This window comes from Musa acuminata, chromosome BXJ1-4 (assembly GCF_036884655.1).
Source record: "Musa acuminata AAA Group cultivar baxijiao chromosome BXJ1-4, Cavendish_Baxijiao_AAA, whole genome shotgun sequence".
NCBI lineage: Eukaryota > Viridiplantae > Streptophyta > Magnoliopsida > Zingiberales > Musaceae > Musa > Musa acuminata.
Window position 1 is genome coordinate 32,085,795 of NC_088330.1, and position 23,894 is coordinate 32,109,688.

Here is a 23,894-nt window from a genome sequence, read left to right on the forward strand (position 1 = left end):
ATATATGAAAGAAACAAAATTAAAAAAAAAATTGTGATGCAAATAAACCATCTAAAACTGGTTTTAGTTTTAGATCGCAACCTATTAAAAATCATTGATGCTGGGTAAATATATATATATATATTTTTTGTAAACCTTGAACTATCTATCTATCATGACAGCTGGTTTGATTTCATATCATTATTTTTTAAGATTCACTCCATAATTGTCCAATAAAAACTATCATTTCCGTTATCTTCGGATCGTTACCGTAAAATGAAGATATATTATTATTAACTATTATGACCCCCACATTTCGTCATTTCCATGTCAACTCCCTTTCGTGAATCCCACGTGTCGCGCTTGAAGTTTCCATTGCGCGCCATAACATCCGTGATAAGCCCCCGTTAAGCGGCGCACACGGAGGTGATTAAGCTGCTAACGACCTCCAACGATCCGACACGTGCACCGTGGCCTCTGACTTGGCCAGGAAGCACCAAAATATCATTCCAGAAATGTAACCGCCGGCCTCACGTCGCAAGCATCCTACCCGAACGGACCGACGGCTCTGATCGCCCCTCGCGCATCGACTACGATATCTCTAATAAACCACGAACCAGTGGAAATCTTCGTCATCATTCTTTCTCTCTCTCTCTCCACCCTCTTTTTTTCCCTTCCTCCTTTTATTCTTAATTTCGTTCGGTGGAAAGAACGGAAGAGCGAAAGCAAAAGGCGGAGATCGGCAATAGGGGCGATTATTTCTCCGTTTCCTCCTCTTTCTCCTCTCCTCATTTCGAATTCGCGTAAGCTCGCGTCTTCTGGTGTTTTACCTCGACTGCCCTCTGCTAAGCCATTTTTTTCTTCTCTGTCTTTGATTCGGTTCCGTTGCGTGTTCATTTGCTTCGATCTGATCCGGTTCTACTCCAGTTCTTGATGGTTTTCGCGTTTGGCTTGGGGATCGAGTGTTGGTTTGTTGCGGTTGGTGTCTGCGGAATCTCCTGATGCTTCTTTTCCTTCCTTCATCGCCACGTTCTGCGAACGTCGATTTCGCTTGCTTGATTTATTTTAAGATCCTTCTGTCGGACGTTTTCTTAATGTTTCACGCTTTGGTCCATTACTCGCGATTCGTGGTTCCGAAACCACTTGTCTCTGCTTGAAATCTTCTCTACATGCGTATATCTTCTCGTAGCATCCAATAACCTCGTGGGGGAGGCTTCTTTGGTAAGAATTGGCGATTCGAAATCGGTTTTTGAGAGCTTGTGGTAGCAAAATTCTTATCTTTCTTGCTGAAGAGGCAATAGGGTTCTGTTCTGGCTTCAGGGGATAAAGAAACAGCGAGCCTTTCAATGGCGGACCGCAGTCGTGCCTTCTGCATTGAAGAGCTGCCCGCACATTTAATTCTGGAGATATTGAGCTGTGGGCGTCTAGGGGCTGCCGACCTTGCATGCCTCGAGGCAACTTGCCGGATGTTTCGTGGTGCCGATGGGCTATTTCCCGACAAATTCCGGTCCTTGGTTGAGTTTGCTGCATTCCACATTTGTAACGTACACCCAATATTCGGTTCCCTCCCACATAATGCACGTGCAAACCTGCTTGATCGCTGTAATGGGAATTGGAAGAGACTCCTGAGGTTCTTGCAGTCTGTGGAGCAATCTTCCAGCAGCGTCGAGACATCAGCAGGCAATGTATATCTTTGCTGATACGTACACTGTTTGTATATTGCGACAAGATTATATACATGGCTGGGACATTAAATGTTTGCCTATGCTTATCTGAATATTTATATGCTTTATGCTAATCCTTAAGCCATGACATCTGAATTTGTTTCTCTGAATTTCCTAAAAGATGATGAATAACCTGTAAGGCATACAATACTGTTGGTAAGTTGCTTTAGTAATTTAAAGAGAATTCTTTGATATTTTTTTATAATTTTGTATTATTTTTTGCATCATAATGTTTGTAGAGACAAAGCTGCTCCTTTTTATTCTATATAAACATCTATAGCCTTTCAATGAATTGGTTAATTGTGTTAGGTAGATTGTGATTTATATGCCCATCGTTTGATTGAGATCAACCATGAATCAACCGGATCACTGTTGGTCTCGAACAACCCCTGTGGTAGTCTTGAGGGCTACCGGATCAGGCAATTTCCATCTGGGAGGTCCTGTTGATCCAGCTGATCCACCAATATGAGTGATCTCAGCCAATCTTTGTTCATCTCAAAGTTCTTAAATGCACAATCTAATTCGACCTATCTGTATGATCTGAATCGATCCTGATTCTATGTCCTGTAACTGATCTCAAATCTGATCAATGACTTTTGAGCCGGAAAGAGCATTTGAACTAGAAACTTTCATATTGTAAAGGCTTGCAATTGTTAACTACTTCTTGTGCCATAGTTATTTGGTATGTCGGTACCATACTGATTTACATGCACAGTGATCTTAAACTAATTATGATAATAGTTGGCATGTTTGTTAAGCCATTCAAATACTATGTTCATGTTAGTCCTGTCCATGATGTGATTACCAATTATAGGCATATGTTGTCCTTTTGTGAGTAGAACCATCAACAACTTCTATTAATTATGTTCCCTGGAAAATCTGTTCAGTAATAAAAAATGATCATTCATTCCCAAACATAAGTAAAGTTTTTCAATTACGGCATTTTCGACCAGTTCTATGCATTTTTGCAAGGATGTGATAAAAATTATGATCAGCACAAAGAGTAACTGGGGTCAGTGTTCAAGATCAAACAACGTTAATGTATATTTGGGTTGTCATGGGCACTAGGAGTAATTTCTAGTTCTCGGGGCGGTTCTATAGTAAGTAATATAGAAACTACTTTGTTGTATGTTCTTATAGAAAACACTAAACTACTTACCTGCTTGTAAGGTCCCTCTTAGTCTGACCTCTTGAAAGTTGAAAATTTCATATTTTTATACCATCTATTGAGATAACAATTACATTCTAGGACATTAGTGATGTCAGTTACTCTTAGCTGTGAGGTTTATGTGTTGACTTAATTGCTGAATATGGGTTCCTAACCTTTAGCTTGATGTTGGATTCCAAGTTATGTGCTTTCTGATCATTTCTTTGTCACAAGACACTCTTAACATTTTTCACGTATAAAGACTTGCTGCATTTAAACTATAATGTTGTCAATGTACGAGAGTCTTTTCTCTGATTAAAAGATTACTACGTATAGCATAGTTTATTATTTTTATTTTTTTCTGTATAAGCACATTAGATCTGCATTTACCTTTTGGCTAATGTGATCTTCATTATGCAGATGCAGGTAACCACTGGAAGATATCATACACTCTTAGTTCACAACTCATCCGTGTATTCATGCGGATCCAATTTATGTGGGGTGCTTGGTCATGGTCAAGATACAACTCAATGTGCTGCATTTAGTCGCATTAATTTTCCTTCCCTCTCACATGTCATCCATATTTCAGCCTCTCACAACCATGCAGCATTCATTACACAGTCCGGAGAGGTAATTGTATGAAATTGATGAACTTTTTGTTTTGATTTTTGGCTGAACTTTTTGTTGCTTTTTAGGTGTTCACTTGTGGTGATAATTCTTCATTCTGCTGTGGTCATGGAGAAGTCGGTCGGACCATATTCAAGCCTACTCGCATTGAGGCACTGAAGGGGATTCCGTGCAAGCAGGTATATCTCCACCTTCATAGTAAGTGTACAAATGTGTTGCCAAATGACTACGTGGTAGTCCACACTCCCCACTTTCAGCACCGAGGGATATCTTGTATCATAGTGTCATGACAAATTGTTCAAGTGTTTTTGGTAAGCTACAAAGATAATCATACTTAAGAGGAAAACCTAGTATTTATGTTAGGATGGAAGTTGGTACCTCACAGACCAGTGAGGTTAGATAACACTGGAAACTTATTTTTCTCTTTTTTTGTTTGCTGACTATACTTACATTTTTAGTTCTGTATGTACAATTGTGACTTGCTGGGAAATGGATCAGGCAGTTGACCAATGGGAAAATGAAATATCATACTATGCATGATGAGAATGTGATCAGTGAAGTATGAATGAAATTGCCAAAGAAGCTCACTTTGGGTTTGTGATTTCTCAAGTATTCTTAGCAAGGTAATGTATTCTAGGATTGGTGGTTCCTAGCAAAGTCTTAGGAGGGGTGGGTTTATTGCAGTTACCTTCAACATTCTGTAGACTGTAGGGACTGATTTAATTGTGAAGGAAAATGAATATAGAGAACGAGTGAAGATAGAAGCCATACTTGGACAAAATTTCTTTGGTAAAAAACCAGATACGAAGCTTGAGAGCCAGTTATTGACAACAATATTAATAGGAGAAAGAAAGAAACAAGTAAGAGGTAGAATCTGCTTATACAGTAATAGACATAGATGTAAACTAATGTTATTATTATAGTAGTGAACCACAAAGGTAAGTCGAGCATTCTATAATTAAGATCTGTTGAGTAAGTTCCTTGATACCAAAGACTTCAAATAGTTTATTAAAAGACATTGTTGGGAATTTTTTTGTCAATTTGTTGGGATTGCAAGCTTTCAGTTGGTGTGTTATTATCAGGAAATTTCTATTGCTAAAGGTATTAATTCTAAGGATGTGTTGTCACTACACGAGTATTCTGAATTTTGTCTGTTTGTGCATCAATTCACTTTCCATTAAACTTGAGTGGTGCTTTGTTGTGTAACTATATGCCTTCGTTGGTTTCCTATCCACCGTATGTGAGAAGGCATAATCGTGTTATCAAAGTTTCTAAAGTGCTATTCATTTGTCAAACTATTTTCTATTATTTTTCAGGTTGCCACTGGGTTAAGTTTTACTGTGATTCTTACAATGCGAGGCCAAGTTTACACATGTGGGAGTAATGCACATGGCCAACTTGGTCTTGGTGATACCATAGACAGGCCTACTCCTAGAATTATTGAGCTCTTTGAGGGGCTGGGACAAGTGGTTCAGATTGCTGCTGGTGCAAGTTATACCTTTGTTGTCACAGATGATGGAACAGTTCATTCTTTTGGTTCCTGTACCAACTTTTGCCTTGGTCATGGAGATCAACATGATGAACTTGTTCCACGTGCCATCCAGTCCTTTAAAAGGAGGAATATTTATATCCAACGTGTCTCTGCTGGAGATGAGCATGCATTGGCCCTTGATTCAAGTGGATATGTATGTATACTATTAACATTTTGATAATTACAAATTGGCATTCCCAGTTGCAGGTTCCTTCTAACTTCCATTTTATCTCTGGAAGTTAATTAAATAACTATTTCTGCAGGTATATACATGGGGTAGAGGCTATTGTGGAGCCCTAGGCCACGGTGATGAGAATGATAAGACTAGTCCAGAATTATTGACCAGTTTGAAGGGTCACCTTGCTGTACAGGTTTGATGTATTTGCTTTCCTTATTCATCCATGTCAATTCAAACAGATTTTTGGACCTATACGCAAAGAGTATTGTATAGAATATGTAGCGGTCTTGATAATTCCAAATCGATAATTTTCTTGTACAACGTGGAAGCGGTAAAAAGAGACAAATGAAATAGTTTTAAAAAATTTAATGGTATTTATGCACGATAGAATTGAATATTAGTCATCATTCAAGATCCTATATCCTATAAAATAATTGAGTCATCAAAGCAAACATTATTAGCATGTAAGTGTGAATCTATTGATCAGGGATGTGAATTATTTATCATGAGTTTTTAGCATGTAAGCTCATTAAAATTCAACTGACTAATTAGAAAAAGGTTGAAGAGTTGGCAATATCATAGCTATTTATTATGAGGGTAGGAAAATTTTTGTTGGTTAACAATTGGTTATAAAACCACCAAATTTTGTTGGTTAGCTATTGGTTCTCAAACCACCAATTGCAAGATCACAAAAAATGGATATATGTTTATGACTGAGTATGGCTGTCTCATCTCTTGATTATAACATTCATCATGGACATCTATTATGATCATCACACTTGCATTCTTTCTCCACCATGAATACTGTCATTGCTTTAGTGATTTATTTGCTCTTTTGTTGTTTGCTTTCTGTTTTGTGTTTTTGTTATTTTACTTGTGCTTTTCCATGATGTATGTGCCCTTATTGAACTATTAGCTGTAATGAGAGAAAAAGTGAACTAGTACTTATAAAAAAAGGATAGTTCAATGCATGAGTGTCCCTCCATGTGGGGTTTGGTATCATCAATCTACACAACTGTATCTCTCTATAAGCAAAGATATTGTTTATGTGATGCAAACTCTTATCATCCAAAGTGCAAAGGATGGATCAGCCTTGCTATTATACAAAGCTTACACTCTTTGATACCACAGCAAATATTAATTCTAAGAAACCAAACTTTCTTGAATTGGTTTCTTGTATCTCAAGTATCACCATGCTTGTTTTGACAATAAAGTTAAGTTATTGATTGTTTTGTTGGCCACTAAAATGTGCAGGTGTGCGCAAGGAAAAGAAAAACTTTCGTACTAACGGATGAAGGTTCAGTTTTCGCCTTTGGATGGATGGGTTTTGGTAGTTTAGGATTTTCTGATAGAGGAAGCTCTGACAAAGTCATGAAGCCACGTATTCTTGACAGCTTGAAATCTCACTATGTATCCCAAATCAGTACTGGACTCTACCACACCGTTGGGATCACCAATAGAGGTCTCGTATTTGGCTTCGGTGATAATGAGAGGGCACAACTGGGGCATGAAAAGATACGAGGTTGCTTAAAGCCAACAGAAATAGCAGTTGGGAAGATGGTGGATGATATGCCAATTGCAGCACCTAGCAGTTGAGAACTCCTTTGTTTTCTTCTTTGAGGTGCCTATCTTGCTGCTTATGTTTTGTATTTCAATGTATTTAGTCCAGCTGACAATGGAACGATTGATTGTTTTGATCCTATATTGTTCTCCATATAGTTCGACGGAGAAATCTTTAGATTTCATGAACTAGGATAATGTAGTTTGACAGAGCCCATGTTAGTCATAAAATGTAGTCCACAATTTGCTCTTGCGAAGGTAAACAAATTGTTTTAGTTCTTTTCAATTTGTTTGCACAATTTTTTGTATATATGATTGGTTGGAAGGTAGTTTGGACTCTTTTAACGGTGAAACTCTTCATTTGGAAGTTATGTGGCATCGATTCCCAACTTTCTCTGTGTTGTGTGTGTGTGTATATATATATATATATATATATATATATATAGGAATGAGATGGTTTAGATTGATTTTAACCTGGTGATTATGAATTTTTCCTATTCAATACCAAATCATATAAAATTTGCTTTATGATTTGAAATGGATTTGCATGAAATCTCTAGTATTTTCATTTTCGATTGCTATAAGAACAACAATACCATGAGCTTGGACTTCTGTTGATATAAAAACATCACTTTCCATGTCTCTTGGAGGGCTTGCTCGTTCTTTGTACATAAACCTTTGTAAAGTGTTTACATATTCTTTTATTCGAACAAAATAGTTTTGATGAATATTGATAGTTTTATGTATGTTGATTGGTTGGAAGGTGGTCTGGCTCTTAATCTATCTCTTAAGGTAGATTCTTCATTATATATATATATATATATATATATATATATATATATATATATATGTGTGTGTGTATGTATATATGTATATATGTATATATGTGTGTATGTATATATGTATATATGTGTATGTATATATGTATATATAGGTATGTATACATATATATGTATATATGTACATATGTATATATGTATATATGTTTATAAACATATATACATATGTATATATACATACATATATGTATATATATATATATATATATATATATATATATATATATATATATATATATATATTAACTTTGATCATAATTGTTCTAACATTTTTGAAAATTCTCATTTGATGGAATCTATTAACTTTTACAACCAAATATATGAAATTTTTTATGTTAATTATAATATATATATATATATATGTATATATAATTACGTGATGATTCACTCAATGAAAATTCTCCAAAGGCAAATACATCATTTGGGAGGATTAACTTATCTCGTTATTATGAAATTACTTTTACACCTCTCATGCTCTGTCCTTTTTTTACTTCCCTTGCTCAAAGATCACGACCATCCGTCGTTATCTTATATGTAGTACTCGAAAATCTTTGTTCTCTCGAGACTCTGATGAGCGCTAAGCTCACATACTGTGATTGCAATGCTCTATCGATTAATGACGTTGGGTCGCACTCTTCCAAACTCAAAAAGAGGTTACTTTGCCTGCCTCGCCCGTTTCGCTACTATATATATATATATATATATATATATATATATATATATATATATATGATATTTTATACATAGAATCATAAAGTTACTCTCTTAAATACGAAGAAATATGACACATCAAGTATTTAAAACAATCTTATTTTTTAAAAAAATCACACATGAACAACATAAGAAATGGAATCGACTTCTTAATATCGTCAAGACGAAGGATCAGTGGATTGTTGAGTCAATAATGATGTTCTACATGTAGGAAATAGTGGGTGGGTAGTATAGACTTGTTTGTATATACTTTTGATCAATGAATCATAAATAGCGATGTGTTTATTTTATAAAACAATTCTTTTAATTAAAGAAGAACTTTGAGGTTGCATAATATTCCCAATACTTTGATCTTGTTACTCTAATTTCGTAAATTGTTTTCTATAATTTCTATTTATTATTAAGAAGTAAAACTGCCATTGAAGTAGGATGATTGAATTTCACCGCGGTAGCATAATATTCCATTGTGGAAGATATTCAATTTTACTCGTTGATTTGGTTCTCTGAAATTTTGTAACACATAAGCCATGATTTAATAGTTTGCTACTCAGTTTGGTTCTCATCGATTTTATTGTCGAACATGATGTTAAAGAACTCGGGCCTCACACGTAGGTTACTTTTTTAATTTTTTATATCTAATAGTTTTCTCAAGATTCAAATGGTAATAGCCTCATGACATAATATGATGGGTTCTTCTTGCAATTGAACTTTTAGGTGACAGTGAGCGGAAATATCTTCCACAGTTTTTTAAGTTCGTTGTTAGCAAGCCACTTTCCGTTAAAACAAAGGTATTTTCATTTTCTACATATCACTCTGATGTGAATACATAGGTAACATTGATATAGAATATAGATAAGAACATCTTGGTAGTTTTTAGCTAAAATGAAAATTAAATCCTGAAAGCATTATCTTACTTATTAGTTAAATGGATGTGGATATCTTCATGACTCTAAGAAATTAACTACCACACTATTATTTGGTAGGTTTCTTGTTCAGGTTCGCAGAGTCATGTTAGGTTATTACTTATTAGTTTTCTCAAGATTCAAATGGTAATTGCCTCATGACATAATATGATGGGTTCTTCTTGCAATTGAACTTTTAGGTGACAGTGAGCAGAAATATCTTCCAGTTTTTTAATTCATAATCTTTAGGAATTTTCTTTTAAGCGAAACGTGACAGTGAGCAGAAATATCTTGCAGTTCTTTGCGTATGTTAAAAATGGGACTTGATTTTCTGAGATGGGAACCATACTTTTGTCCTGACATGAAGACATTAGACAAAGATAGTGAAGTTTCTATCTTCAGATTTTTGGTATATTGGATCATGACCAATAACTGCCTATATTATAAAAGGAAGAAACACAAACAAGATAAGTCTGGTCAACTTTCTCGGCATATGAACTGACCAACAGTCTTATTATATTCATTCATGTGGTGTCTTCCTGTTCCCAATTTGCTATTTGTTTATGTGATTCAAGATCTCTATTTCATATCATGCCTCTAAGAAGTCTTCACATATTTGGTCAATTGTCTATGCCGTGTTGCTACATATAATAAATACCATGAGATTTTGTTATCAAACAGGCACAGTTGACACCTCTGATACTCACCAACTTGATTTTGTTATCAAACAGGCACAGTTGAGCTTGAAGTAAACAAGCTCATGAAAGGAAGTCCCCCTGGATAATTTGGAGTTCATGCGGTGTAGTGGATGGATGAAGAGATACTGTGATTCTGCATGGTGTCTTGCGCAAGTAAATTCTGTTGCCTTGACACTATAATGATACCCTGACAATTTTAAACTTCAAAATCCCATTTACACATAGGCAGAAGAAAGATAATACAATTTCTTTTCACACTGGAAAATATGTGAGCATATGGTCCATTAATTATTTGAGACATCCGTACCTCCACTTCAGGATCAATTATAGTCATGCAATATCCGTGATTGGTGCAATCAAATCTAACAAGGTTTATAAATTTTATTTGTTGCAAGTAGGTGCATTTGACTGATATATCTCTCGTCTAATATAATGCTGTGGAGAGAAGGGATGATGCTTGCAAAGGTGGGAATGAAGCAAACAAGAGGGCAACACCTTTCCAGTTATCAGCCAGATCCTGGCCTGCTGCTGCCCTTAAAACTCAACCCTTGCGATTCATAAAAAAGAATGATGGGCATGCTGGAAATGGGTCACATGAAGGCACGAAACTTGCTGCAAGTTCTGTAGCTCAAGATCATGATGAACAGGTAAGTTGAGTTGACAATACAGAAGGGGAGGTAAAGCGAAAAGAGGACATGAAGAGGAATAGGAGGAAAGGGCAAAGGACGAAAAGAAAAGAACATAGGAGACAGAGGAAAGATAGGAAGAGTCAAACGAGACAGGATGAAAGGGTGATAGAAGAAATGAAGGGGGGCAGCTAGGAGGATGATGTGGAGGAGGCGGAGAGAAGGAAGGAAGGGGACGATAATAAGGAAGACAAGGACAAAAGGAAGAGACAAAGGAGTGGGAATAGAAAATGGAGGAAGAAGATAAAAGAAGGAAAAGATAAAACAATGATCTCTTATCATCGACAGTTAATCCAAGAAGCAACAAGCTAACTTAAACATAAGTGACGATTTATGCAATGATACATTTCCTCAATGGAGATGGTAAGCCATGATTTTGTATTGACATCAGATGGAATAATCCCAGTTACCACTCAAAGAGTAAATGACAAACGACTGACCTCTACATCCAGCAACGAATCATGCATGCCTCTCAACTGATCAAGCCCTATCGACAAAGATCTGCGATGAGATTGATGTAACAAGCTTCGATTAGTAGAAAACCCAATGCAAAAAAAGCTGTTTAACAAAATAAATACATGTAATAATCACAGTTTCCTCTCAAGAGGAAATGACAAAGGGATGACCTCTATATCCGGCAATGGATCATACACTTTCTTCTCACGAACATCAAACACTGTTACCCCAGATATTTTCTGAACTCCTAACCTTGGAGCGATCATGTTCTGCCCAAACATTCGATTCAAAGGTCAGCCATAGGTTGCAATTCTTTTGAAAAATAAAACCATTCATCATCTCAAGGCTGACCATCTGGTACACATTTCTTACCAGTTCAATAATGTTGGAATCAAAAGCTTCTACTGGTGGAAGCACCTGTTGTGATATTCAAAAGACAAGGATTAGCATGTGAAAAATTATAAAGAGACCATCTCTATGATCAACCTCATTACCCGGGACATATGAGAAAACCTAGGTTCACATTTTAAATAAATAAAAATCTGGATCAGTTATGCGACACTTTATTTATTTATATTTTTTATTTATAAAAAAAGTGCACATCTGCATCCATGTAACCAACCATCATTAATGGTATATATTGAACAAAACCATTCGCTCCCTGTGCCAGAAAGAGATTATATTTAAAATTTCTCTATCTTAGATTATGTAACAAACACATTTAAGTTTGCAAAAAGGATTAACTGTATACAACCAATATTCTCATCAGATCACCAATCATTTTGAAAAGGAATACTATGATTTTCCCATAGCCCTAATTAAAAAGAAAACAACTAAGAATCTAAGTATCCAAAACCAATGCTCTTCGATATGTGCATATTGTATATCAACTATTATCAATCAGGTTTCTTACCAACTTCTGGATTCCATTAACCATGGCAACCTTCTCTTCACTAGAAATGCCTGGAGATGTAAAGATTTCGAAGGGACCTAGAGTTCTCTCTGTCTGATTTTTGAGAGACAGATGTACCTGAAAAGTTTCAATACAAAAGTAACAACACAATTTATCAGGATGTCTGCATAAGCGATCAAACCGAAAACCAGATAATGAACATATAGTTAGCATCAATTACTGACCCGTGTAATAATATAAGAAAAGTAAAGTGTATCGGATCTCAAACATCTGCTAACAAGGGAAAAAGATATTCGATTAATGAGTTTCTGGTGGCTAAATTATTTTTTTATATACATTTTCTATGATGAAATGAAACAAATACTCAATTTATCGGTTGGTCTTTTCTATAGCATCTCAGCCTATCTTGCCAAAGAACGATTCTCATCCTCGAAGATGGCCCATAGTAAAGATCATTGACAGGTCTACTAGATACCATGAATCAATGAGCAAGGAATAATACAGTAACATGAAAGGGTTCTATGGAACGACCTTTTCAAAATCACTCATTCTTAAGGCTAGTAAACATTACAAAATAGCTCAAGAAAAAGCATATATTGTATAAATCAATAAAATGATGTTCTTCGATCATCATTCTATTATAGGGTGCGTGCAAAATAGTAAAATAGATAATATAGTCTGTTGGAAACATATATCTGCAATTTGAATACTCAAATTATGCAAAAGTTAAGTCATATTCTACCTCTGTTCAAGTGAATGTACTTAAGCTCTATAGACCTAGAAAGTGATTAAGAAAGACGGGTAAACCAGCTCACACTAGGACAAACCATCCTTCATGGTCATCTCATGAAAAACTTGTCAAAGATTGGAAACATTAATCTGCAATTTGAATACTCAAATTATGCAAAAGTTAAATCATATCCTACCTTGTTCAAGCGAATGTACTAAGCTCTATCAATAGAGCTGAAGATGATCAAGAAAGATTTGACACGCTAGGACAAACCACCCTTCATGGTCATCTCATGAAAAGCTTGTCAGGAATTAGATAAATAAAACAAGCAGCAGGATGTTACAACTTTATGATAGCATTGCAACACCTAAAAGGAACAACATTTTCTCTCCAAGATCAAAATTATTTATGCCTCCATAAAGCAAAAGTGGCCCACTCATTTTAGTTAATTTCCTTGTTTAGGCAATTAACCATGTCCATCTGCAATAGAAGATCCTTGGTCCATGAATATAGTAGTTGCAGAATTTGAAAACCATACAACTATTCAAGTTATTAAGCAATAGCTACATCTAAATGCACAATAAACTACCAGATGCTTACCAGAAATGGTCTCTCCAGCACGATGATGGGTGGAACATCGAGAATATGCAAGTCAATGTCCTTGTGAACAATTGGCTGCTTAAAAAAAAAACCTCAATTTCTAAATAGTTGAGTATATTTGAATGGTATCATATGTAAACAAATTCCAAACTGAGTATATTTAGAACGATAACCAGAGCCAGAATCAGCGGGTTAAAAACACATGAGAAATTAAAGATAACTAATTCATGTGCATCTACATAATTGCACTGAATCCACATGTATCTTCTAAAGATTAAACCATAGCAAAAAGGCATTAGCTCATATTGGAATCTCTTTTCACAGAAAAAGCATAAGACTATGCTTGCTACTTTTTCTAGATGAGAGAAAGATAAGCTAAACAAACATATAAAAAAACAAATTGTCAGGATATTATGACTTCTTATCGTATACGAAAAACAAAATCAAACTTGTAAGAGAATAAAGGGCTTTTTATAAGGTACCATATATTCAATTTCAGAAAATAAAAAGGAAAATCTGCGCAAAAAAGAGGTGTCATTTGATTTTTTTTAATTACATTGGTGTTGTTTTTGACCTAAATTGGGACATTTGAACACTTTATAATGGGAGAAGACACTATGTAATTTGCCACAATAACGGCATTTGGAAGTATTACTAAACTGAGAAGAATCAAAATATGCCTACATGTCCATTAGTAAGGCCAGATGATCACCATTACATTACATTACATTTTCTGTATCTGTCGCTATAGTAGCAACACTGCAAACAATTACCAATCTAGCTCAGGGAGCAGTTTGTGGAAGATTCTACACATGAATTAATTAAGCAAGGAACTACAGCTGAAGGAATTAAATGAATTTGCTCAATGATCATTTTTCTTATGCATTTACTAGATGAAGACGATTTAGGATTTTTAATGCAACTATATTTTTAAGCTTGAAAATAAAATACATCAAAATAGCAACTAGGGTCTCATGTACTAACAGTGCCATAAATTTGCTGAGTCTGAAGTCGTCCAGGTTCACCCAAGTTTGTACGCCATGTTATCTGAAATTTACCAAGAATACTGCTGCTATCAACCCTTACTCGTCCAGATTCAACTGTTGACTTTAACAAATACAGATAATTGTATATTCCACCTCCAGCTGTAACAAGAATGGGTGGTTTAAATAATCCTCTGTCAAGATAATGAAGGTAATAAGTAAGAAGTCATCTAGTGCAATGAATTAACAACAATGGCTTAAATAAGAATAGCATGAAAGACAAACCAAGCCACAGTACAGCTACTTTATGTAGAAAAATTACAGGGACATAATAATTCTAGTTGTTTTCTGTTTAATCACCTTGTCTTAGAGTTGGTTTCTGAAGTGTGTTCATCAACTTCCAATCTCGTTGCAATCCATTGTTGTGCAGGTTCAAATTCGACTTGATCCATGTAAAGGTTTGACTTTGTGTGGTTCTCTATGCATGCCTCCAAAAGAGTATTGTCCTGAAATGGAGAATGTAAGCATGAACTTATTACTGCCTCAAGCAATCTGATTAGACCAAAGCTACACATCACATGCATCCATGTCACAGCATAACAATAACAAAGCCATAATGTCCCAACTATTTGGGGAACTTTAAGTTAAAATAAAAGATCAAATAATAAATTAATCTCACTAGCCATCTCACTGATCCATCCCGGTATACCGACCGACTGTTGATACAATATGTACCGATGTACCGACACATAGTACAATGAGACATACAGATAAATCGGTATGTACCACCCGTAGTAGGCGGTACACCATAGTACAACAAACCTTACTTCTAGCCTAGCATAGAAATCAGAAAGATAAATTACATATCTATGCTCCATATAAAGTTTCAAAATTTCACATTTATAACAAGAAATTTCAAGATTGCATATACATCACTCAAAAGATACCTGCCTAGGTAAACTCTATCCATAAAATTTAGGTTTGACCATTGTTAAATATATTAAATTAATTTATGATATATGATAAAAAAATATAATTATATTTAACTGCCCTCATCTTCCTTTTAAAAAAATAAATTAACAAAAAGAGGCATGGTTGTCTGTCAACAGCATCATAGACTAATGCCGCTAGCACCAGCAAGTGTGGCCTCACAACTGCTGCCACCAGCAGTTAGTCAAATTGATGGTCAACTAATTAAAATTAAGCTAAGAGGCACACATGTAAGATTTTGAAGTTTGGAGGGATATAAATGCAATTCCAAAATTTAGAGTGACGAATAAGCAAATCACTATGTTTGGAAGGATATATGTGTAATTATTTAAAAAGTAAAGAAATATGCCAATTAGCTTGTCACCAAAGTTTGTTGTCCTTTTGAATTTGTTAAACAAAATCTCAGTTATCATTCAGAAAGCAAATATGTTTCAGAAATTCTTTTGATGAGCCATATATTTAGTGAATTTGGTTTATTACAATACCAAAGAAATTATTGCATCAACAATAATGTTACAAAAAATACATATTCCAAGCAGTGTTCAGTCTTGCTAATATCACAGGCCTTAAACAACATTCTATACAAAATGAAGTTTATGGGCCATTTCAGTCCTTTCGGGTGAAAAACCAAATGAAAGTAATCCATAGGTCTAATGAGCTTTTTTTTTTTTCTTTGACCTATTCATTCTATGTATGTAAAAAAAATTTGAAGTGAACCAGTGTTCGATGTCTAAAAAACACTGGACATTAAGATCAAGAAAATTTGCAATCATGAAATTATTAAGTTGATTTCTATGTCTTGGGATGTTTTTAACCCGACAGTAAGATACCGCTTATCAGATCTCAATAGCCCCTGGGATCTCATTTTTTAAGCAGATGTGAACATGCCAATTTTATTCAAACTACACAATCTCGGTAGTAACAATAACAAACCAATCTTGTTCAAGTTTGTGCCAGGGAAGGGTTATGCAAACTGGTAGAAAAGATTATGCAAACCTCCCATTATTCCACTGCTGCTTACTGTTTCTCTTTAATTCTCAAAAGCTTGTGCGCTGCAAAGGCTTGTGTAGCAGTAAATGCTTATTATTGCATAAACCATTTGTCATAGTAGATATCTAGATCATTTCAAAGATTAATATAAATGAAGAACTTCCACAAATATGCTGCTTATGAACCCCAAAACAATTCGGTTATATAGGTTTGGTATGTGTTTGTGACATGGACCTGATAGACCAGAAGTTATTCCAGTATATATCTTAGTATAAAGTTTGGATGTTATATAAATTATTGGACCACATATAATCCTACTATACAAACAAGCTACCCTAATATAAAGAAACAAATTGCTAAAAATTGATTGGTAAGAAAAAGTCCCTTTTACTTTTTTAATGGAGATAAACAAACTATATTTCGTTAACCTCCATCTAGGAGATGAGTAAAAGCATCCAAGTATAAATTTTTTAGTGATGGATATTAACAGAGAATGACTATTCTACCCATACTAAGTCACACATGCCATTACAATATTGAAACGATGCATAGGATGACCAACAGTATTGGTCAGTAAAGATTCCTCTTTTAGGTTTATATTGAGTCAACCAGTAAAAATACTAAAGAGATTATATTATGACCAGTTGAGCATTTCAATACAAATGACAGTAAGGTGGAATATGCTAAAGAGTGAGTGATCAAGGAGGGATACTGGAGAGGACTTCAGTTGTTCGGATAGGTCATCAAAGAAAAAGAGGCTCTTCCATTGGTTATAGGAAGATAGGACTCCATAAAAGAGTTAGATTATACTTTCCTTTGTGGTCTCACTTTCCTGTGAAATCTCTTTATTTCCTCTTTCCGCTACTTATGTCAGGGAACGATTTGGTGAAAAGTGAAATGTTAGATGTGAGATTATCAAATATATTACTCAGTGTGGCCAAAATTTATTCGACATATTTAAAATTCGTTTGCTAATATGGAATCTAGGTTTGCTAACCTCAACCCACCCAGGACCTAGCCTAACTCACCTATTGCCACCCATATTCTCAGCCCATTTCAAGGTATATTTGTTAGACAATACGTTATTTAAGAAAAATACCCTACATGATTTTGCTTAATTATATCCCTGAATATTTTTGTGAAACCAATGCACCTAAGAGAGAGGGGGGGGGGGGGAGAGAGGACTTCTATAACATGAATAAGCTAAAGGCAGAAACAGATTATTTTACCCATAAGAAAACATGATGCATAAGAAAGCAACTAAGTGTGCATTATGGAGAACCTAAAGAAACAAATGTGGCCAAAGTCAATCACTATGGGACCTTATTTTTCAGTTAAAGTGCAACAGATTCATTTTAGACTAAGCTGATCACAGAAAATATGAAACCGACTCTTGGCAATTTTTGTAAATTTCAATCAGTTCTGCTCACTACAGGCAGTTTCATAATGTTTCCATCAAATTTGGTTAGTTTAATTGACATTATCACAGATGCAAAAAGAGGTCTACAAGTAACTTATGCCTGAAACTCTTAAAAATCAGTGCAAGGTACAGCAAGAGTCAACGCATCCAATTATATTCCACAAAGCAACAGTGTTTTAAATTCAGATGATAAAAATTAGTTCCATGACCCAAACGTTCTGTTGGTACATAGACATTATGAGTAAAAACAAATAAGATGAAGAAGTGCCCTATAAATAAAAAAAAGGTATGATGCCGTGAACAAAATAGAAAAGTTGCAAGTAAATAATGCTAAACCTCTTCCAAGGACAAATGAAACTATTAGATTCACCAAACAGGTACAACTTCAACTTGGGTCATTGGGATGTTTGAACATTCACATGCAAATTAGTGCATATTATCACATAATGGCCTAGGGAAGTCATGACAGTTGGAAAATAGTCAGTGCTCTACGGGCAACAACGTAAGCGATATTTGAGCCCACTGCAGTAAACTCAATTAATTTACTTTAGTATGATCAACAAATGCTCATCAACAGAGTTCTCAACGAATGTTATACATGGAAGATAATAATAACATATAAAAGCATCATAATAGAAACAGAAAACAAAAAACATGAAAATAATGCCCGTATATTGTCTATGATGATTTATCATCCCTTATATTCATTAATTGTTGACAAAAAGACAAAGAAGACCTACAAAAGACAGATCAACAAAAAAAGGATGTGGACTTCTCTCCTAATTTTTTTTTTCAGACGATTTTCAGACGACATCTCCTAATTATTTCTAACAATGCAACCCTAGTTAATTCAAATGATTATTGCAAATGGCTATGATTATGGGGGTTACAGCAGTTACTTCAGATAAAACATGCAACCCTAAACTGCCATACCAACTGCTGTGGCGGCTACTATGGCTATTTTCCAGAACTGTCTTCCTAGAGTGTTTATGATGGCAGTTTACAAAATCAAGTTGGTGAGTATCAAAGGCGTCAACTGTACCTGTTTAATAACAAAATCGCATGGCATTATATGTAGCAACAGGCCTAGACAATTGACCAAATATCTGAAGGCTTCTTAGAGGCATGAAATAGAGATCATGAATCATATAAACAAATAGCAAAATGGGAACAAGTGAACACCAGATGGAAGACACCACATGAATGTATATAATAAGACTGCTGGTCAGTTCAGATACCGAGAAAGTTGTCAGACTTATCTTGTTGGTGTTTCTTCCTTTATCATATAGGCACTTATTGGTCATAGTCCAATATACCAAAAATCTGAAGATAGAAAAAACTTCACTATCTTTGTCAAATGTCTTCATATCAGGACAAAAGTATGGTTCCCACTTCGGAAAATAAGTCCCATTTTTAACATATGCAAAGCACTGCCAAAAGGAGACCCTTCTAATCTTCTATTATATATGCCACGTTTAGCTTAAAAATAAACTCCTTACGATTTTGAAGCTAGGCAAAATTTGTGAATGGGACATGGGTAAGATGCTTCCTTCTATATAGATGAATGCATTGTCATTTTCTCATAGTCATAGGTGCAAGCATCACGAGTACATGACTTGAGATGTTCACATGTAGAGAAAATTGGAGTTAGTATCACAAATGCCTACAGAAACTAAGAATGACAATTCATCATTTGTCAAGAATAGAGAAACAAAGATTGTTATAGAGTAAGAGGTTCAAACCAAAAGACACACAAACAAGATCAAAAAGAAAAATGATTGACTTACAATGAGTAATGCCAGTCAGAACCAGAAAAGACATACCTTGACTGTTCGAACCTAAACAAGAAAAACATTAACAAAATCAGAGGCACAAGAAATATTAGTGTCGTAGTCAAATAATATAGCTAATTTCTTAGAGTCATGAAGATATCCACATCCATTTAACTAATGAATTATGTAAGATAATACTTTCAGGATTTAAATTCCATTTTTAGCTAAAAGCTACCAAGATGCACTATCTATATTCTATATTGATGACTTGATGTTATCAATGTTTTCACATCGGAGTAATATGTAGTAAATGAAAATACCTTTGTTTTAACAGAAAGTGGGTTGCTAACAACGAACTTAAAAAACTGTGGAAGATATTTCCGCTCGCTGTCACCATCATTGTACAAAGCAGTGCAAACAAGCCTAAAAGTTCAATTGCAAGAAGAACCGATCATATTATGCCATAAGGCTGTTACCATTTGAATCTTGAGAAAACTATAAGATATAAAAATAAAAAGTAACCAACGTGTGAGGCCCGAGTTCTTTAACATCATGTTCGACAATGAAATCATATCTGCCCCCAGAACGTATTGATTCAACAGGTGATTTTGATGTATCTAAAAGCAGGATCCTTTGCCTTTCTGTTTGAATTTCTGCCTGAAAGTAGCAAACTATTAAATCATGGCTTGTGTTACAAAATTTCAGAAACCAAATCAATGAGTAAAATTGAATTGGTGGGCAAACTTCTGATTAAATCTCAAAGATACATTAGAAATTTCTTTTAAGAGATTAAGAGCACTAAAATTTCAAAGTTGTGTTAACTTTGAAGAAGATATCCTAAACAACAAGAAAAAGCTACTGCAGTGAAATTCTATCATCCTACATCAATGGCAGTTTTACTTCTTAATAATAAATAGAAATTAAAGAAAACAATTTACAAAATTACAGTAACAAGATCGAATGCTGAAAAGTATTGGGAATACTATGCAACCTCAAAGTTCTTCTTTAATTAAAAGAATTGTTTTATAAAATAAACATATAGCCATTTATGATTCATTGATCAAAAGCATGTACAAGCAAGTCTAATACTACTCACTATTTCCTACATGGAGAACATCATTATTGACTCAACAGTCCACTGATTGAACTGCTATGCTTATGCCTGATAACTGATATAATATCACAAAATTTAAGAGTAACCAGTCGAATTTTTTCATACAACCATTAATCTACAACAACAGTAATAACAATAAGCCATAAGGTCCTAGTTACAGGAATTGACTACATGGTTAATTTCTCGCCGGCAAGCTCTATTGATGGCATAAGGTCCTAGTTACACACTTCCTAGGCGCTTCCACCCATTTAAGTTTTAGAAATCGGCCACTTACATGTTCCCAAAAAGCAACTGCATGAGCACCCATAAAGATTTAAACGATAATTTCCCCTTCTCCAATGTCATTCAACATTTAGTTTTTGAAAGAACCACCCCTTTCATTTGATTCTACCACATTTCTTGAGAACCCTCAATTTGAGACTAAACATTTGGTTAATCTAAACCAAGATTTCAGAAGAAACGATAGGACGCAAAAAAAGGAGCTCGAGAACCATCAAACCTAGATTCAATATCGCCAGAAACCACATAAAGAGCAAAAGACAAAACTAAGACACCTTGATGATCACGTCCCTTGCTTCAAATTTCGAGCTATTGTTGACGCTGATGTAGCTGGAGAACGTCTCCCCCAAATAGATATTTCTACAGACACAACAAGTATGTCACACGGAAAGATCAAGATCCGCATCCAAGAAAAGAATGCAAAGATCAAGATTCGCATCCAAAAAAAGAGGCGGTAAGGAGAAAAGACGAGGGCGAAAGCGAACGAACCCAAAAGATTGAGGAAGGACGAGGAGGCCGGAGAGGGACATGGCATCGACGGGGCTACGGATCTGGAACCGGTCGCGGAAGGTGAAGTCACTGTTGGCGACGCGGGCATCGGGGCTTGCAGCATCGTCGAACAGGAGATCAAGGGGAAGGGTGGGGTCGTCGAGGAGGTCCTCGGGCGCGAGGAGGTCGAGCGGGTCGAGGAGGCGGAAGACGGCGTCCTCGGCCTGGAAGGAGGGGCGGCACAGCCGCATCACGCGGAAGGCGAGGGAGTGTTGGGGCGGTGAGCCGCCCTGGGGCTGACCCGACATCGCCGCCTCGCTCGGTCTCTTTCTCTCTCTCTCTCTCTCTCTCTTTCTTCTCGCTCTCTCTCGCTTGTGTGTGATTACTTTAAGGAGAGGGGAATATTTATAGCACGATTTTTCTAAAAAATCCCTCCTATATTTGAAATGACAAAAATAAACTCCTTATTTCATCTTTCACCCTTGTTTTTATATGATAATCCACTTTTTTTTATTATTCAAAGAATTTTTAAAAATGCTTAAAAATAAAAAAATAAGGGCTCCTTTGAACATTATAATAATAATAATATGGTTTTCTTATTTAATATTATTTAGTAAATTAATATTTGATAAAAAAAATTTAAATCATATTTGACTTGGATGTTGTATTGAAAATATTCAAGTACTGATACTAATGTAGTTGTATTAGTATTTTAGTATTCATGAGATGTTAGGCTTTTTTTTGTTGTCACCTTTTGTTCTCCTCTCCCCTTCTCCTGCTCAACTAATAGGGGCGTGTGGAGATTTGGACAACGATTCGAGGAGTATCACTGCTAGAGAGAATGACATTTGACCTCTTTCATCATCTCTCATAGAAAAAATAATTTATCGATACATTTTCTATAAGGTGATATTTTATTTATATATTTTTAAAAATTATTTTCTATTTATTTATATGATTATATTTTTTATTTATTATATATTTGGGCCATATGAAATTTTTTTATAAGATTACATACATACATACATACATTTATTTATTTTTATTGTTTTACTTATTTATTTAAATAAAAAAATATGTATCACTTTTGAATAAATATTAAAAATATTAATATTTAATATATTTTTAAAATATAATTTTACCAAACAACACTTATGTCAATATATATTTAAAATAGTTTTTATTTATTTTATTTAACACTCAAAATATTATACAATTGCACATTCACTTAAACTCTTTTCTACAACCGTATATTAAAAATATAAATATATTTTTAAACACATTCATAAATTATATTGGTTTCTCACTAAGTCAAATTGATAATCTTGTGATTTTAAATAATAATATTATAAGATTTTTTAAATTTTTAAATAATGTTGAAATACAAATATTACCATTGAGAAAACATCAACATTTGTAATATAGCATTTAAGCCACATGTTATTTTAATAATAAATTATTAAACACTTAAAATTTGTATTGGGTCCTCAATTGACATTTCAATTATGGGTGCACTAATAATTCTATCTGTTAAGATTGTAGGTGGAGACATTGCGAAGAGGAGGATTTAAGTTTAAATGTTTAAGCTCGATAGAGGGAGAGGATTTGGATGAGGCAGTGGAAATGGAATGCTTGGATTGAGTGGATTTAGAAGTTACAGCAAGAAGTATGGGTGAGGTTCAAGATTGAGAGGCCTAACCCATTATTGAGGAAAAGGTCAGAGTGTTTGATCGTCATCTATCTTGGATGGTAGAATAGGGATGGAAATCCTAGTAGAATGTAATAGAAATAGATAATTTTGAAGGGGGATTGAGAGATACATTAGTCAATTTTATGGCCTATGAGACCATAGTGAAAACAAAAGTTGAAAGTAAATTCTCAAAGGCAATGATTTAAAAGAATTTGTTGATGTTAACTTTGGATGTTGAAGTTCTTCTGAACATACACAAGCAAATTTGTTATTATATTATGTGATTTGAATCATAATTTTTTGGATATAAAAACTAAAGAGAAACACGAACGATTGTTATTAGATTATGTGACACTATTTAATTTGATAAAATATATTATAGATATAATTAAATTTTAATTTAAATAAAAAAAAGTTTAATTATGATAATATTATTTAGTAGATGAATTTGATAGGAGAGATTCTCTCCTAATTATTTATCATAGACCCTTTATATATATAAAAAGATATATCTTTTATGGACTAAAATCACACACAAAGTGGATACATCGCTCATAGCAATTTTGCATATTGATATAGTTTTCATTACATATTGATATCGTTATAGTATTTACCTCGAACGACGATGTGCCCACATATCATATAAAAGCCTTTTTAATAGCATCAAAAGATATATTTCATAAATTTAATTTATTGTTATTTGATTTTAGATTTTTAAGATTAAATTTTTTCGTATAATAGAAGCATAAGAATGATTTTTATGCTTATAATTGATATTAAAGTCATTTTGTGTTATTTGATTTTGATTTATGAATGATCTCTAATATCTTTTCTATCTAGTCAATCCTATTGTCTAATAATTTATTATCGATAATAGTATTATTGA

General features: G+C 34.5%; 2 protein-coding genes across 5 annotated transcripts; one reads left to right on the forward strand and one right to left on the reverse strand.

Annotated features, from left to right (window-relative positions):
* Positions 1-623: 623 nt before the first annotated feature.
* LOC135653210 (ultraviolet-B receptor UVR8-like) lies at positions 624-7,032 on the forward strand. 3 transcript variants are annotated; one of them, XM_065174913.1, is made up of 7 exons: positions 624-1,200; positions 1,281-1,664; positions 3,271-3,480; positions 3,546-3,656; positions 4,794-5,162; positions 5,272-5,379; positions 6,441-7,032. In XM_065174913.1, exons 2-7 carry the CDS (start codon positions 1,326-1,328, stop codon positions 6,780-6,782), a joined length of 1,479 nt encoding a protein of 492 aa, XP_065030985.1. In that variant the 5' UTR covers positions 624-1,200; positions 1,281-1,325; the 3' UTR covers positions 6,783-7,032. The 3 variants fall into 3 exon arrangements, with proteins under 3 accessions (XP_065030985.1, XP_065030964.1, XP_065030974.1); XM_065174892.1 differs by having other exon boundaries at positions 1,300-1,664; XM_065174902.1 differs by having other exon boundaries at positions 626-782; positions 1,300-1,664.
* A 2,563-nt stretch (positions 7,033-9,595) lies between these two features.
* Positions 9,596-21,693, reverse strand: LOC103980729 (uncharacterized). 2 transcript variants are annotated; one of them, XM_065174938.1, is made up of 13 exons: positions 21,319-21,693; positions 21,105-21,189; positions 19,963-20,093; positions 19,757-19,859; positions 19,488-19,502; positions 14,625-14,770; positions 14,266-14,458; positions 13,282-13,356; positions 11,952-12,068; positions 11,411-11,455; positions 11,209-11,307; positions 11,023-11,083; positions 9,596-10,070 (listed from the first exon to the last, which is right to left on the reverse strand). In XM_065174938.1, exons 1-12 carry the CDS (start codon positions 21,624-21,626, stop codon positions 11,063-11,065), a joined length of 1,338 nt encoding a protein of 445 aa, XP_065031010.1. In that variant the 5' UTR covers positions 21,627-21,693; the 3' UTR covers positions 9,596-10,070; positions 11,023-11,062. The 2 variants fall into 2 exon arrangements, with proteins under 2 accessions (XP_065031010.1, XP_009396623.2); XM_009398348.3 differs by having other exon boundaries at positions 9,596-10,083.
* Between the last annotated feature and the right edge of the window lie 2,201 nt (positions 21,694-23,894).